Source organism: Molossus molossus, unplaced genomic scaffold (genome assembly GCF_014108415.1).
Source record: "Molossus molossus isolate mMolMol1 unplaced genomic scaffold, mMolMol1.p scaffold_m16_p_3, whole genome shotgun sequence".
Classification (NCBI taxonomy): Eukaryota; Metazoa; Chordata; class Mammalia; order Chiroptera; family Molossidae; genus Molossus; species Molossus molossus.
In genome coordinates this window covers 13,184,083-13,200,767 of record NW_023425366.1, presented here as the reverse complement: position 1 = coordinate 13,200,767, position 16,685 = coordinate 13,184,083, and the positions used below count along the sequence as shown (strand labels likewise).

General features: G+C 47.8%; 1 protein-coding gene across 2 annotated transcripts in view; it reads left to right on the top strand.

Annotated features, from left to right (window-relative positions):
* SKP2 (S-phase kinase associated protein 2) overlaps positions 1 to 16,685 on the top strand; it is a 41,442-nt gene that overhangs the window by 7,662 nt on the left and 17,095 nt on the right. For both annotated transcript variants that reach the window (XM_036279237.1, XM_036279236.1), the window contains exons 3-9: positions 3,159 to 3,270; positions 5,014 to 5,157; positions 6,388 to 6,522; positions 10,519 to 10,617; positions 11,771 to 11,901; positions 12,738 to 12,789; positions 12,955 to 13,062. In XM_036279237.1, coding sequence (XP_036135130.1) covers positions 3,159 to 3,270; positions 5,014 to 5,157; positions 6,388 to 6,522; positions 10,519 to 10,617; positions 11,771 to 11,901; positions 12,738 to 12,789; positions 12,955 to 13,062 — 781 coding nt within the window. The remainder of the gene's footprint in view (positions 1 to 3,158; positions 3,271 to 5,013; positions 5,158 to 6,387; positions 6,523 to 10,518; positions 10,618 to 11,770; positions 11,902 to 12,737; positions 12,790 to 12,954; positions 13,063 to 16,685) is intronic.

Sequence of the window (16,685 nt, the reverse complement as noted above, 5' to 3'; positions counted from 1 at the left end):
GTAAAATTTTGCCATATCAAATGCTAGAATCTGATCTTCAGATACAAGAGACAGCAGAGGTCAGGGAGTTCCAGAGAATTAATGGAAGAAAAACTTGAGAAAAACCTGTCTGTCTACTTTTTTTCAGTTAGGGGAGCAGAGCAGGAGCCTGGTTGGAGAACCTTCAACCTCCGGGCACACTGACCTTGCAAGAGCTCTGTGGCAGCGATGGAGGGTGTCCGCCACGCTGAGGAGCCTTCGTTAATCTCCAGCTGCCCCCCTGGGTCTTGGTCAAGGGTCAGCATTGATGATCTGTCTGCCTTCATCCCTCTACTCCTAGCATTCGGGGCCTTTAATTTTGTCCTGTAGAGAGAGGTGCAGGGATTAACTGAGTGACTGCACATCTTCAACTCATTCTTCGATAGAAGCCACTTCTTCCAGGAAGGCTTCCCTGACCACTGCTCCGCCCCCGTCCACTGCACAGCATGGCACCCTGAACCCCACCTGTTGCATCCTGTCATAATACTTCATTGACATTCCCTCCCTTGTCTCTGTGTCTCAGAGCAGGTCATGCCTTGTTCATCTTTATATCCCCAATATATAGTACATGTTTGATAAGTATATGAATGGATGAATGTTTCAGACAGTGTGCTAGTTCTTGGAAATACAAAGTTGTTTTTTTATGAGTTCTTGTTCTCAAGAACTTGTGGTGTCATGAGGGACTAGACAAATGAGTACATAAATAATAAAACGTGGCCCGTTTTGGTGCTGTCGTGGAGGCCTTCGGAGGAGTCAGGGCTCTCAAGTGACTGGGTGGTAAGTGCACAGCGGGCGGGGCAGGCACGGCACAGGGCACTGAGCTGTCACACAAACAGCTCATTCTAAGAATTACAGAGAGCTCTGAATGGCTGGCGCATATTCACAGACAGTGAACCTAGAGAAATGTGTGGGACCCTGACGTGAAAGCTTTGGACTTCGTGCTAATTAGTATAGATTTTAGGCCCAGTATTTTGGGGGCACCATTGAAGGGTTCTAAGTGAGGAAGGGCATGATTGCTTGAGAAAGATCTAGAAGATTGCCCAGGAATGTTGCCCTGTGTGTCCCTTCTCCCTGGGGATCTCAGAGCCTGGTACAGTCAGGTCATTAAATACTGGCCCCGTTTAAAGGGGGGAGGGTATTGGGGAGGGAGGGCTGTATATTAGGGTTCTTCAGAGACTCGGAACAAGTAGGAGGCGGGTGTAGATTTATCCCAGGAACTGGCTCATGCAGTTAGGAGTTCTGGAGGCTGGAAAGCCCCACCTCTGATCTGCATTCCTGAGGCCTGAGACCAGGGCAGCCCGCAGCGCAGGTTCCAGTCCAGGGCGGCCGCAGGAGAGCCACGCCCCCGCCAGAGAGCCATTCCCCTTATTAGCCTTTGTTCTAACTGGCCCCGGATTGGAGGAGACCTGCCCACAGGAGGAGGACAGTCTGCTTTTCTCAAGTCTGCCGATTCAGATGCTAATCTCACCCTGAAACTCCGGCCCTGACACACCCAGAACAGCGTAACCAGCTCTGGGCATCCAAGGCCCATCTAGTTGACACAGAACATGAACCATCACAGAGGAGACGATGGCTCTAGAATCGGTGTGGATCCCTGGAGGTTGGGAGGAGCCTGGGGAGGCAAGCTAGTGAACTGATCCGACAACTCTCGGTATTGCTTTGGTGCCCACTCGTTTCCCTTTTGGTCATTATATGACCCTGACCTACACATTCATATGCAAGTGTTTGCTCCTCCTTGGATACCTATTTAGAGATTACTTTTACGAGACTAAGGAATCGTCTTCCTGCATCTACCTTTTTCTCCCTCCAATTTTTTTCCGAACACAGCAGCTAGAGTGATTTTTTTTTTAACTTACGTGAGATCCAGATTTTGTCACCCCTGCGCTCAGAGCTCTCTAGTGGCTCCTCGGCACATTCAGAGTCAAAGCTGAAGACCTCATCATGACGTGGAAAACCCTGCATGACCTCATCCTTTACCCCTTCCCCCCGACAGTTTTTCTGCACTGGACTCCTGGCTGTTCCTCAAAGCAGACATGCTGTTCCTTGTACTTGGAGCCCCAGACTCCCACAGGGCTGCCTCTCACTTGGCTCGAGCCTCTGCTCAGGGATTGCTGTCCCCGCAAGGCCTGCCCTGACCACTGTGTTCAGACTGAACACCCACCCTGCTCCCCATCCTCTCCTTTACCCTGCGTGATTTCTCTGCACAGCCTTCATCAGCGTTGGCGCATCCTGTCATTTACTAATGTCTTTATGTGTGATTCAGGCTGAATGTTGTGTATCGTTCACGTGTGTGAAAAGTCATTGGACTTGGTGGTAAAAGAGCGGTGATGGGCCCCCGCCGGTTTGACTCAGCGGTTCCAGGAGGGTGTTCTGCCTGCTTGTTTACTGCTCTCTCCCCAACACCTACAGCACCCCTGGCTCAGTACACACCTGCTGACTAATAGGTGAGAGAGAGCACCTTCGATATTACACTTCTAGGTAAATTGTAAACCTGAAAGAAGAAGGAAGAAGGTCCATTTGCCTTTTAAATAAGGTCACCACCTGATAAACCCTGCACTGAATCCTTAGAGAGCAGGGCGTCAGGATACCCTAGACCTTGCGTGATGGAGCGGGCTGCGGACTTGCTCGGAACCACCGTTGACAGTCTTAGCCGAAGGTTGGCTGGTGGGCGCTAAAGGAAGAGTTGTGAAAACATTCATGGTTTCCCTTTTTCTTCTTTGTCAAGAAAACATGGTGCTTACACAGTGGGTGAGCAGAAAAACAATGGAGAGGATGACAAAATATAGTAGCGTTAAATTCCTGATTCAAGCTGAATATTGTGTTTCCTTTGAGTGTATGAACAGTCGTTGGACTTGGCGGTAAAAGAATGCTGATGGGCCCCAGCTGGACTGACTCAGCGGTTAGAGCTTTGGCCCGAGGACCAAAGAGTCTCGGGTTCAATTCCTGTCAAGAGCACTTAACTTCGGTTGTGGTTAGATCCCTGGCCCTGGTCCAGGTCATGCGGGAGGTGACCAATCAATGAGTGTCTCTCTCCCTCCCTCACTCCCACTCTATCTGAAAATCAATGGGGAAAAAAAAATCCTCAGGTGGGAATTTAAAAACAAAAGAATGGTGATGGGAAACACTCCTTTTTGTCAAAGGTGTTTCGTGGGACTCCCTTCCGGACGAGCTGCTCCTGGGCATCTTCTCCTGCCTGTGCCTCCCGGAGCTCCTCCACGTCTCCAGCGTCTGTAAGCGGTGGTACCACCTAGCGTAAGTGCTGTACACTCCATTTGGCATCTGGGGGAGGTGGTTCATTCATTCATGTGTCTGATGAAACGAAAAACCAAGGAAAATATAGTAGCACAAAGCAAACTAAGCATCTTCATGTTTGTATGAATACGTAGTGTCTTATTGCACCGTGCAAGGCAGGGGTCTCCTAGAGGTGAAAACTCACCCGTTTCCGAGCCCCCCTTTGCCCTAGATCTGGGGGAGGGAGTTACTGGCCAGGCGCAGCGGCCCTGGCACTGGATCGAGTGTGAGCCCAGCCTCCGCCACAGGCTCTGTGTGACCCGAGGGAGGTACTTGACACTTTGAGCCTCACCCCCCGTAGAAAAGGTGGGAATAACGGCACCTTCAGGACAGGACAGTTATGAGGATGAAATACGAAGATGCCACCTGTGCGGTGCCTGCCTCTGGACGTGTTCACCATGTGACAGCCCACAGTTGTTAGTGTGTCTTGTTGGTTTTGGGGACAGCACCTTTCAGCTGTGGACAGTGAGCTGCACATGGAAAGTCTGGGTGAGTCGGAGAGGCAGTAACAGGCCACAAGTGGTGAAAAGGCTGTTTTTCGGGGTGAACTTTTTTTCCTTCTTCATTCCTTGTCGTGCCTATTCAACTCTGGCTGTCCCTCTCTGTCTCGTCCCACATCTCAACGACCCCCTGTGAGACGGTGGGAGCCGCTTCTTCCCCATACGGGGCTGTGCTGGAAGGAAGACGCCCTCGCTACTACACTGTCACTCCCTCCCACGCGACCCCGTTTCCATTTTCTCTTCCGCCAGCTGTCCTCGTCACCAGAATCTGTTACCTGTCGTCTCAGTTGTCATGAGAGTAATGACAGGTGTTGATCAAGCACTTGTTATGTGCCCGGCACTGCAGTCCTGGCTTCTTAATACAGAGGTCACAGGCCACACTGACACTCTCTGCGCAGAATTACTCCAGAGCCCGCACCAGTGGTCTGCTCATCTCGGGCAGGGTGGAAAAATAAAGTTCTGGTGCGCATTTCCCGTGTTCCCGTGCGCTTGAACTTGCATGTTCTTTCCTGTCAAATTGAATGAATCTGCGGTTGTTGAAGCTCCTTATTGTGGTTCAGCATTAGTACCTCCCTTTGCTTTAGAAACACTCTCTAAAATCTCAGTGATATTTTCCCTTTCACATTAGTTCATACACACACACACATTTCTATGCATGTGTTTATACACACACACACAAAAGCTTGAAAGGTATAAAACAGAGCTGAACTATAATTCTTTCTCCCAGTAGATGTCCAAGAGTCCCATCTCAACAAAATAGTGCTAACTTTTCAGCTTGTAGTTATATTGACATGCTACTTAGGGTAACCGTGGTAACCTAGTGGGACCATTGTGGCCGTTCTGAACCTACTCGCCACTCAGTAGTCAGTTAAGCGATTTGAGCAATCACTTCAAGTTATCAAATTGAATTGAATGCTGGAATTTTAATCTGTGAGTCTAGGTCCTTGCATTGCTAACGACAGCCCTGAACCACCTAAATTAGAAGTATGTGGAAGGGAACTTGGAAGCTTATCCATGATGTGATCAAGAAATATTCAGTAGTGCCCTTAAAACATCGTAGCTAACTTCTAGTCAACGTAACAGCAAAGGTTCCTTCAGCTTTGCTTCCAGGCGGTTATTGGCCGTGTCCTTGTGAGCAGGGGTGTGGAGGGCCTCCGGCACCCAGGGCCCTGACTCACCAGACTGGGCACCTCCTCTCTTCCAGGTTCGACGAATCCCTGTGGCAGACCTTAGACCTCACAGGCAGAAACCTGCACCCCGATGTGATTGGGCGGCTGCTATCTCGAGGGGTGGTTGCCTTCTGCTGCCCACGCTCATTTGTGGACCAACCATTAGTTGAGCATTTCAGGTAAACAAGAAAAACCCCGGGAAAGGGCTGTTTCTGAATCTTGAAGTGGAAAACAGATCAACACTGTTTTCCCCTTGTGCCCAGCCTGATGTAGCCTGAGACAGGTCATCTGGGCAGGGTGGGGTTAACTGCACAGTGTGCTGTGTGGCCACATGGCACAGGCTTCACAAACACCCTCTGACTTTTAACTCGGGGTTACCGTTGGGCTGTTCCCCGGGTTGGAGATGCCCTGGGCTTCTGAAGCTGGTCCTCAGCAGGTGGCCCCGTGAGCCCCGCGAGGCAGGTGCCCACCAAGCACTCAGCAGCAGACGCAGGGCACCCTGGCTGCTTCCTCCGTGCCTGTTTTAGAGAAAGCAGAGTGTGTGAGGAGTGTCTTCAGTTTGCGGGCTCTGGGTTTCGAACCCTGAAGTTTGCAGCCTGAAGAAGTGTCCTCTTTTTGTGTGTTTGTAGGATATTTTGCAAACCTATTTCCCTGTTACTCATACAGCTTAGTGTAGCTCCAACTTGAACAGAAAGACTAGATGCCGAACAGAACTAGCAGCTCAGCCAGAAGGGAGGGTGCCCGTGTATCCTAGTCCAGTGCTCTTTCCCGTCTCCGTGGTCAGATGCGGGCAGTTATCCTTCTGCCGTTCCCTTTGCTCACTCCAGGCTCTGCCCCTGGCTGCGTTCTTTCCTGATCCTCACACAGTCCTTGGACAAGCCGTGTCCTATGCCCCCACATATAGCCGGGTAGCTCAGCCTCTCCTTCAAATAAACCCCCATTCCCAATGACCTAGAAGCTTCTGCACCTGACTTTCCTCCAAGCACCTCCCTGGCAGCACATCTGACATCACACTCAGGCCCCTTTACAGCTTGCCCTTCCGTTATCTTCCCTGTTTGAGCAAACGCCACTGCCCTGCACCCCCCCATCCTCGCCAGAAGTCATCATGGGCATAACATCCTGTCACCCACACCCCGCTTCTTCTCACAGTGCCTACTAATTAATTTCTAAGTGGGACTATATCGGCAGTGACATCTTGACCTGGCAAAAATCCTGAATTTTAAAATGAATGAGGATGGGAATGGGCTAGGAGCAATTTGTGTTATGGCAAAAACCATTGTGCATCCTTGCAATGTGCCTTCAGTGTCTAGCCTGTGACTGGCCACTCATCTGGGGAGGGGGAAGGGTCGGATTCGATCTGGATGGACGGTGAGTCCCTTACACGGCCTCTTCTTCTCGCCTGTGTCCAGCCCTTTCCGCATACAGCACATGGACCTGTCGCACTCGGTCATGGATGTGTCGACCCTCCACGGCATCCTGTCCCTGTGCTCCAAGCTGCAGAATCTGAGCCTGGAAGGCCTACAGCTTTCAGATCCCATTGTCAAGTGAGTGGCAGCCGGGAGCAGGTCACTAAGGCCATTATTTCTATGTGTTTAGTTTGTTTCCTGAGTATAACTGGAGTTCCCTACTGTCCATACCCAGATGGACTCAGAAAATATCCAGTGCAGTGTTTCAGCTTCTGAAAACTTTCCAAGACTCCTCCCGGCAACCAAAGTGTGCGTGCGACCTATGTGCCGGGCCGTACGCCGGGTTCTGGAGATGCATGGAGGAATAGGCACGGGCTGCCTCACGCAGGGAGAGACAGGTCATTACAGTGCAGTGTGTTTGTTCGCTGTGTTGGTGAATATGTGAACACACAGGCCTAATTACAGGGAGGGAGGGCCGCCTTCTTGAAGGAAGTGTTGAGCCCAGTATTGATGTTACCGTGTTACAGGGCGAAGGAAGCAATCCAGGTAAAGCCAACTGCTCTCAGTTCATGTAATTGGGAACTGCTGGAGCACAGGACTCCAGGGGAGAGCCAAGGGGTGAGGATCGGCAGGGATCAGACCTTTTTTTTCACCACCACTCATTTTAATTTATTTCTTCCGTCACCATTTATCCTCCATATACCCTCTGCACTCGTATGTGAACAACTGAACTAACAAGCAAAATAGAGACAGACTCGTAGATAGAGAGCAGGCTGCCAGCTCGGGGCTGGGGGACTTGAACAGAAAAGAAAACAGATAAGAGAGAGAACTCGTGGACATGCACGACAGAGATCAGATGCTAGAGCGCTTTGCATGCTGGGAGAAGTCTGCACTCTGCTGTGGTGGTGCAGAGCAAGCGTGGCAAAGAGCGTGCTTCTGAGCATGGAAGGAACGTGGCAGAAGGAAATTTAGAAAACTCGCTGTCCAGCTCAGAGAGCCGATCAGACATGGAAGAAACTAGATTAGCGAGGACTTTGTCGTATTCATTCAGACGAGAAATGATGAAATCTGATGTAAGAAATAGAATAATAATGAAAATGATAACAGCTAACATTTATTGAGCACTTACTATGTTACAGATACTAAGTTCTTTAAAGGTATTCTCATTTAATTCTCACAACAATCCATAAAATATGTTCTTATTGTTCCCTTTTTACAGATGTGGAGACTGAGGCACAGGCTGAATAACTTGTTCAAGGTCACAGTTTGTAGGAGGCAGAACCAAGATTTGAACCTGGCAATGATGATTCCAGAACTCTGGCTCTTAATCACTGTTTCACTAACATGAGGCATTTGGGAATATAGAGGACAGGGCAGATTTGACAGACATTTCATTGAAAGAACCCAGTAACTTTATAAGTAGAAGTTTGCCTACAAATTAATTCCAGTTATGGGTTAATGGAAATGTTTATTCTATTACTTTTTCTTTTCTTTTTTTAAATTTTTATCTTTATTGTTGAATGTATTACAGATGTTCCTCATTTTTCCCCCATTGACCCCCTCCTCCCCATTCCCGCCCCCCTCCTGCCTTTTCCCACACTGTTGTCTGTGTCCATTGGTTATGCATATATGCATATTAAGTTCTTTGGTTTATTTCTTCCCATCCCCTAACTCCCCCTTCCCTTTGAAGTTTGTCAGTCTAGCAACCAATTTGTTCTTCTTAATCCCTTCATCTTTTTCAACCATTCCTCCAACCCCCCTTCCATCTAGCAACCAACAAAATGTTCTCTGTATCTATGAGAATGTTTCTGTTCCGCCTGTTCATTTGGTTTGTAGATTCCATTGTCGGTAGATACATATTCATTGCCATTTTGTTTGTTCATATATTTTACCTTTTTCTTCAAAAAGACCCTTCAACATTTCATATACTAACAGTTTGGTGGTGACGAACTCCTTTAACTTTTTCTTGTCTGGGAAACTCTTTATATGTCCATCGATTCTAAATGACAGCTTTGCAGGATAGAGTGATCTTGGTTGTAGGTTCTTGCTTTTCATCACTCTGAATGTTTCTTGCCACTTCCTTCTGGCCTGCAAAGTTTCTTTTGAGAAATCTGCTGACAGTCTTATGGAAACTGCCTTGTAGGTAACTAACTGCTTTTCTCTTGCTGCTTTTAAGATTCTCTCTTTGTCTTGAACCTTTTGCATTTTGATGTGTCTTGGTGTGGGCCTCTTGGGGTTCATCTTGTTTGGGACTCTCTGTGCTTCCTGGACTTGTATGTCTGTTTCCTTCACCAAGTTAGGGAAGTTTTCTGCCATTATTGTTTCAAACAGGTTTTCGATTTCTTGTTCTCTCTCTTCTCCTTCTCGCACCCCCAAGATGCAAATGTTGGCACGCTTGAAGTTGTCCCAGAGGCTCCTTACACTATCCTCAATTTTTTTTATTATTCTTTTTTCTTTTTGCTGTTCTGATTGGGTGTTTTTTGCTTCCTTATATTCCAAATCGATGGTTTGCTTCTTGGCTTTACCTACTGTATTATTGAATCTGTGTAAATTATTCTTTATTTCAGTTAGTGCCTCCTTCATTTCTGACTGGTCCTTTTTTATGCTCTTGAGGCCCTCATTAAGTTTGCTGAGGTTCTCACTAAGTTCATTGAGCATCTTTATAAGCAGTATTTTGAACTCAGCATCTGTTAGGTTGCTTATCTCCATTCCGCTTAGTTCTTTTCCTGGAGATTTTTTTTTTCTGTTCTTTCATTTGGGACCTGTTTCTTTGACTCCTCATTTTGGCTGCCTCCCTGTGTTTGTTTCTGTGTATTACTTAACGAGCAGTATGGGGCTAGCTGAGACCAGATGCTGCTCGTTTGAAAGAATTTAGGAAAACCTGAAGCAGGACCCAAGACGGGCCAATCCTATGGTTAAGCAAGTGCCAATAGCTTGGGTGGGCCTGAAAGTTGGATGGGGCGGGGCCTCAGGGAATCACCAGGGCGGGGCTACCAGTGTGAGCCAGGTTGCTGGAGTCCCAGATATGGCGGCTGTCTGCTGCCCCAGGGAAGGGCTCACCAAAGGAACAAAGGCCTCTGACAGCACATTTGTCCCGGAGAAAGCCCCCTCTCCAGCTCTTGCTCCAGTGCCAAACAGCTCAGTTCTTACCTGTGTGTCTCTGGCGCCCCTCGAGCTGCCTCCCGTCCAAGCTTAGAGGGAGAGAGTCCGATAAGTCCGTGCGCGGGCCCTTTAAGGAGCTGCCTGGGGCTCCAGCCACCTCAGCTTCCCTGAGCCTCAGTTTCCGCTGGTTTTTCCAGCCAGAAGTGATGGGGATTCTCTTCCTGGCACTGGAACCCTGAGCAGGGCACCTGGTGTGGGACGGGGACCCCTCTGTCCTCAGGAAGGACCTTCCCAGCCGAGGTGTCCTCCTGATTTTATCCGCTACACGTGGGTGTGGGACCAGCCCATCCGCCTCCGCCCCTCCTACCAGTCTCGATGCAGCTTCTTTAATTCCGTAGTTGCAGGACTTCCATTCAGCTGGATTTCAGGCGGTTTTGAACGATGGTTGTTCTGTAGTTTAGTTGTAACTTTGATGTGGTTGTGGGAGGACGCGATACTGCGTTTACCTACCTGCCATCTTGACCGGATGCTTTTTCTTTTAAATTTAAAAAGTACATTGATGAATGTTTCTCATGTATATACTCTGTGCCAGGCACTGTGTTAAGCCCTTTATTACACTGTATTACTTAATTTTAACAACCTACCAAGAAGGTACTGATACTACCACCTCACAGATGAGGAAGTAAACTGAGGCAAAGAGCATCCTGCTCGTTGTCATACACATAGTGAGATGTGAATGTTTTTGTTTTCACATTTTAATTTAACTTCATTTTTAAATTAGATGTATTGGGGTGACAGGTTAATAAAGCCATGTAGGTTTCAAGTGTACAATTCTCTGACACACTGTCTGGGTATTGCATTGCGTGGTCACCACCCGAAGCGAAATCTCCATGAGACATGAATTTGAACTCACTGCTGACTCAGAGGCTTGTCAGTGCTTACCCACCTCACTAGCCTGCTTTCCTCAGAATGCTTGTTATCGAATTAAGAGTGTCTTTGCGGTATCCTTCTGACATTTTTCTCTTTTCCCAGTAACCTTGCACAGAACTCAAATCTAGTGCGACTAAACCTTTCTGGGTGCTCTGGCTTCTCCGAATCGGCCCTGAAGACTTTGCTGAGTAGCTGTTCCAGGTAGGCCGAGTAGGAGACTGGAGTACAGAGCTATGGTTTCAAGTGTGCAGTTATCACTCACATCTGAACAGAACTGGGAAATTTTTTGAGCTATTTCTAACTCTGAGCTCTGGATTTGAATAATACAATATCCTTTGCCCTCTGAACTTTTGTCCAAACTCAGGAGCCAAATCCAATGACTGCAAAGGATGCTCATGTAGTGATCCCTTTTGTTGTTGTTACTATTCTAAAAAAGGAAAATGCAGTAATATGTTTATCAACAGCATGGTTGAAAGAAACCTGTTTACACCTGAGTCAGGTTTTTTTCCCCTTTAATATCTGTAGACCTAACTTAACAGTTTTTTATCTTTCATATTGTGTTAATAATGCCAGTATTTAAATGAAGGCTACAGAGATACAGATATTACTAAGTGAGGGGAGGACATGGTTAACAGAATCCACAGTTCCATGTGCGCTCTCGTCTGTGTGCACGCGCGTGTGCATGTGTCCTTTTTAACCCTTGGTCTCTGCCTATATCTCATAGCATTATACCAATGTTTCCTCAATGATCTGTGGAAAGCAGATGGCCTTTGATAAGAATGTTATCACTGAGATAAAATGTAAGCCCTGCATTTTCTCAGGAATGCCAGGAATGTTGTGTGGCGTCATGGTTGGCCATTTTCTTTGAATACCTCATTTGCTGAGTTAGAAGCCAAATAAGGTGAAGCCACTTTTTTTGCAACATCAATGTCTCTTTATCAGGAATCAATTGTTTAAAACATCTCAGATGATTGTTCAATCTGTGTAGTTGTTTGCTAACAACCTGGGTGGTTGAGAAAGAAACAGGCTGGAATTTCTACTTGGGAGTTTTGGGATGAGGTCTGAGCCCTCAGAAGGGAGGAGGGTGCTCCCCTTCGTTTCCACAAGGGGGCAGTATTCACTCAGGCCTTGGCTCAGATCCCCTGGCTGCTGGCCGTCTGGGGCAAACTGGAGCAGGGGAGTGGGGCAGGGCAGTTTCAGGTGAGCAAAGCTAGCTGCTTAGAGAAGCAGAGGTTCTGTGCAGGAGATGGCAAGGAATCTGGTTTCGCATGTCCTGTGCAGCCAGAAGCGTGCTGCCTGGAGAACTCACTCCTGTGTGACGCTCACCTTTCCTTATTGCCTCTCCGGTGTGCAGACTGGATGAGCTGAACCTCTCCTGGTGCTTTGACTTCACTGAAAAGCATGTGCAAGTGGCTGTCGCGCACATATCAGAGACTGTGACCCAGCTGAATCTCAGCGGCTACCGGAAGAACCTCCAGAGGTCAGGTAGGCGCCTCGGGCCGCTGGGCCTGGACAGCCGCGGCTTTGATGTGCTGAGCAGCACCCCAGTGCTGGCCCTCCTAAGTTGTCTCACGTCATCCAGTGCCTGTATTTTCCCTGTTTTTCAGATGAGGTTGCTACGGGTCAGAAGGGTTAGGCAAAGGCAAACAGCTAGCATCGAGGTTTAAATCCAGAGTCTAGAAAGAAAAACCTTTACACTTTCATATATACTGTTTTAGTGCGAACTGTTTTTACAGTAGGAAGAGTACACTCTAAAATGATAAAATGTATATTATAATAAACACATAAACCAGTAACAGAGTCGTGTTATGTGCTGTGCATAATCAGAGGAGCTTAACATTTCTACAACAGGCAGCGTGGACAACGCACCACCGCAGACACGGGACCACGTGTTTCGCTTCGACACTTGCAACAACTGGGTCACTCAGGGATAGGAATTTCCGGCTCCATTGTAGTCCCTGCACCTTGAGGGTACAGTGGTCTGTCTTTAAAACATTATGAGGCGCACAGCTGTATGTGGTGGTCGGTTTTTCTGTTTGCTCCTGTGAATGGCACTGTTTCTGCTGAGCAGGGATAAGCTACGGATCGTCGCTGACCACACATTTTACGAAATTCTCTCGCTATTTCCAATAGTTTTGGGGTGGTTGGCTTGGATTTTCAGGATAGAAAAACCTTGTATACCAAGACGATAATTTTGTTTTTCTTTTTAATAGTGTGGGACTCTGCCTTGTTCTGAACTTCTAGCACACTGGTGAATGGTAGTATCCATAGCAGAGATCTTTGTTTTGTTCCTTAACAGTGACGATGATTTTTTCTCCTAGATCTCTCTACCTTAATTGGAAGATGCCCCAATCTTGTCCACCTAGACTTAAGGTATTTTTTCATTTATTTATTGTAGAAAAAATAAGGGGAAAAGCATGATTCCTCATTGAGGAAAGGAGCCTAGTGTGGTGAGCTGGGGAACTCAGCAGCGGACTGTTTTCCTTCCCCGTCGGGCACTGGGGGAGGCCGCGAATCTTTCCTTCTGCTCTGTTACAGCGACAGTGTCATGCTGAATCACGACTGCTTTCCAGAATTCTTCCAGCTCAACTACCTCCAACACCTGTCGCTCAGTCGGTGCTACGATATAATACCTGAAACTTTACTGTGAGTCAAGTTTTTTATTTTTTTATCCTCACTCAAGGACACTTTTGCATTCATCTTCAGATAGAGCGGGAGGGAGAGAGAGAGAGAGAGAAACATCAATGTGAGAGGGACACATTGAGTGGCTGCCACCTACACGACCCCAACCGGGGCTGGGGACAAACTGCAACCGAGGTAGGTGCCCTTAGCGGGAACCGAACCCGGGCCTCTCTGGTCCGTGGGCCAGCGCTCCAACCACTGAGCCAGACCAGCCAGGGCTCAGTCAAGTTTTTTTAAAGCTAGTAGAGGGCACGGACCAAAGGAGATGTCACTGGGCGTTAGATCCGTTACTAGTGACAGCAGTTGAAAATGTGCGCATCACTATTAGTGCACCACAAACTGGGTAGGAATGACCTGCAAAATAGGCAACATTGTTTTGCTTAAAATATCAGTAAAGGTAAGTTGACTGAAATAATACACGAAACACTTCTTATTTGGCTGTGAGCAGGTTTAAGCATAGAATACTGTATTAGTATCTGTGGAGGACTCGAAAGGAGATGACCTTACATCCAGGGAGAACACCCAACATGCTGGTTTCTCTCTTCCAAATTTTTCACATCAACTTCTGACTCCAAAAACCTTCACCTGGTCTGAGGAAAAATTCTATAATCTTCTAGTGACGTCTGCCCTGGATGGTTAAGGACTGGGAAGAGGAGAAATATTTAAGAAGTAAATGTTGTAAGAGTCTGAGGCTTTCTTTGAGAAAGGGCAGACTGAGGTCCAAAAGAGCGAAGACACTTAACCAAAAGCTGTACAGAGTCCGTGGCTGAACCGGGCCTGCAGCCTGGGGCTCCTGGACAGTGCAGAGGTGTCGGGATCTAATCTGGTAGCTCCGACAAGGGGCAGTTTTGTCCCCGCTCAGCCACTTCCACAAAATCAAGGAGTAATATCATCTCTTGAATTCTAGAACAGCTTCCACTCTTGTATCCCACAGGGCTGGGAAACCCTTCCTCAGACCAAATGTAAATGTGTAGCAGATTTATTGAAAACCACAAGAAGTCAGGGGTTGGACTAGGTCAGGGGTTCTTTCTCGCCCCAGCAGGACGCCCCGAACCCGGCTGCTGACCTCAGGTAGCTCGCTCTCCGAATGAAGATGACTGAGCAGGTTCCTACCCCAGACGGGTGGTGAATTTGAACAGAGAATTTACGTAGTCCTCAAAATGTTGGTTTAAATCAGACACTTCAGCTATGCAGGGCTAACTAGTAGAATTAGGGAATCCAGAAATTGTATTTCTTATTAATTACTTCAGTTAATTTTGGGTGCAGGGCCTGAACTGGCATCTTATTTGGAAAAACATTGCCCAAAAGGGATGCCAGTTTTCACTTGCATGGCTCTTAGAAAAACAGCTTGGTGGGTCTACAGGTTGGTGAGAGGAAGGTCTCAGGGAATCGTGAGCGCAGAGCAAACAGTGACAGCCAGGTTGATGGCGACTCAGAGATGGCACCTGCCTGCCAGTCTGTTGAGGGAGGTCTCAGTAAAGGAACAGTGGCCCTGCTGGTGTGGCTCGGTGGACTGAGTGCTGTCCTATGGACTGAGAGGTTCCCGTTTGATTCCCCATCAGGGCACATGCCCAGGTTGCGGGCTCCATCCCCAGCAGAGGGCGTGCAGGAGGCAGCTGATCAATGTTTCTCTTTCTCTCCATTCCCCTCTCTTTAAAAAAAACATATTTTTAAAAAATCCAAAAAGAGCCTCGTCAGTGTAAAGTAAAATCTCCTGCCCCTTCTAGCATCCACGACTCCCGGGAGCCTCTAGCGTCCACCCAGAACGATTGCTCTGTCGTGTTCTCTCCTGTCCCTGCCACCTGGGCTCCAGCCTCGTCAGCGCCCGTGCAGTCCCCAGGGAGTGCAGAGGTCATTCTTTTTTGGTTGCTTTCCTGAAGAGACTCTACCCACCTGTCGTACTGTTTTGTTTTTTTCTCTGGGGAGAGAAAAGCCAAGCCAGTAATCCCCCAATGCTTCCTCTTGAGCAGAGGCCCAGGGAAACTATGGCCCTCCATTTTATTAGTTTTATCCAGAGGCATAACGACACTTGTTTAGTGATGCCTGCTGGCTGCACCGATGGCCAGGGCCAGGGTCTGAAGTCACGCCTGGGTGCGAACGCCCACTGCATGACCATGACTTATTCATGGAAATCTTACACTGAAAGGAAAATAAACAGGGGCCTCAGGTTAGTTTCAAGTCAGACCACCAGAACAGAGTGAGGACAGAAAGAGAAAAAATGCCGTCCTTGATCTCGAAGGTGCGAGTGTGTTTCTCCAGGTGCATGGGCTTACCTTGTGAACGCACTACCGGGAGTTGCCCGTAAAATTCCTCAAGACGAAACGTCTTTCCACGTCTTATTGTCCCCTTATGAGCACCAGAGATGTTTCTTTTATTTGGATAGTACTTCGGTTTCCTAAATTACCCTTGTTGTATTTAGCTCACATGTATGAAATACCGTGGGTGTTTTAAGACACTGTAGAGTGAACGCACTCAGGGAAGGCTGGGGGAGCAGGTTCGGCCTGGGCGCCCTAAGGCGAGCTGAACAGTTTGGGTTCTGTAAACCCCGAGCAGGCATCAGAGGCTCTGGCGCAGGGCAGGGCGGTGGCATAAGCTGAGCTTGGCTTTCAGGAGATGCCTTGGGCATTGGTATGTACACTCAGCGGAAGGAAGAAAAGTTGGAGGCGAGTTGACAGTTATAATAAGAAATGCTTGTTTCGTAAGTAACTACTGGATTACTGTAGGATGCTTCTAACTCCATGTCACTGATATGTCCATTGATTTGCAGTGAGATTTTGTTGAAATTCCAAACCAAATATTCCCTTTCTGAGACTTTGTACTGTGTGTCCCAATCTGGAGCAAATACAGATCAGAGAGATGGATTTCTCAGCACCCAGATTTGGGTTAAGAAGAAAGAATCATTACCAAAAAGTGTTGACTTTGGGTAAACAAGCTCCTTTTTTTTATGAACCAGAATCTCACTGTTGGCAGAGTTATATTTCACCTCACATGAAACATCTAAGAGGATTAGCTTGTGTGTGTCACATGTATACGTGGGGGGAGAACGTGGCCGTCGCCTCTCCCAGAGGTGTGGTGGCTCACCCCTGTTTCATCTGCACCCAACCACCTGACCTTGTCTGAAATACCTTGGTGAGGGACTCTTAGGTTCCATCACATAGAATGGACTTGTGGGCTGTTGACCAGTATTAAGAAGTCAAGATCAAGTCCATATCCTTCAAGTGCAGGTGACCTTCAGTGATTTCCACCTGGTGCCACAGTAAAACATGTCCCTTGACCATCGCCAGCCTGCTGGCTTGTCCTCACAGCACAGCAACACCTTCCAGTGTAAGTCAAGAAGGAGAAAGGAAGCAAATATGGTTGGATTTTAAATAAACCAACTTGGAGTTTTTCAGTCGCTGGAAATTCAGCAAAACGCTCCGGCTTGCTTCCTAAGGCCCCGTGGCCCAAGCTGTGGCCCAAGCTGTGGCCTCTGCTCCGTGGGTGGCTCCACCTTTGCTATTTGCTTAAATCGTCGACTGCAAATTACATTTTTAGTTTGCATTTGATAGAGTATGATACAAACGGTCAAAATTGGGTCATGTAACTCT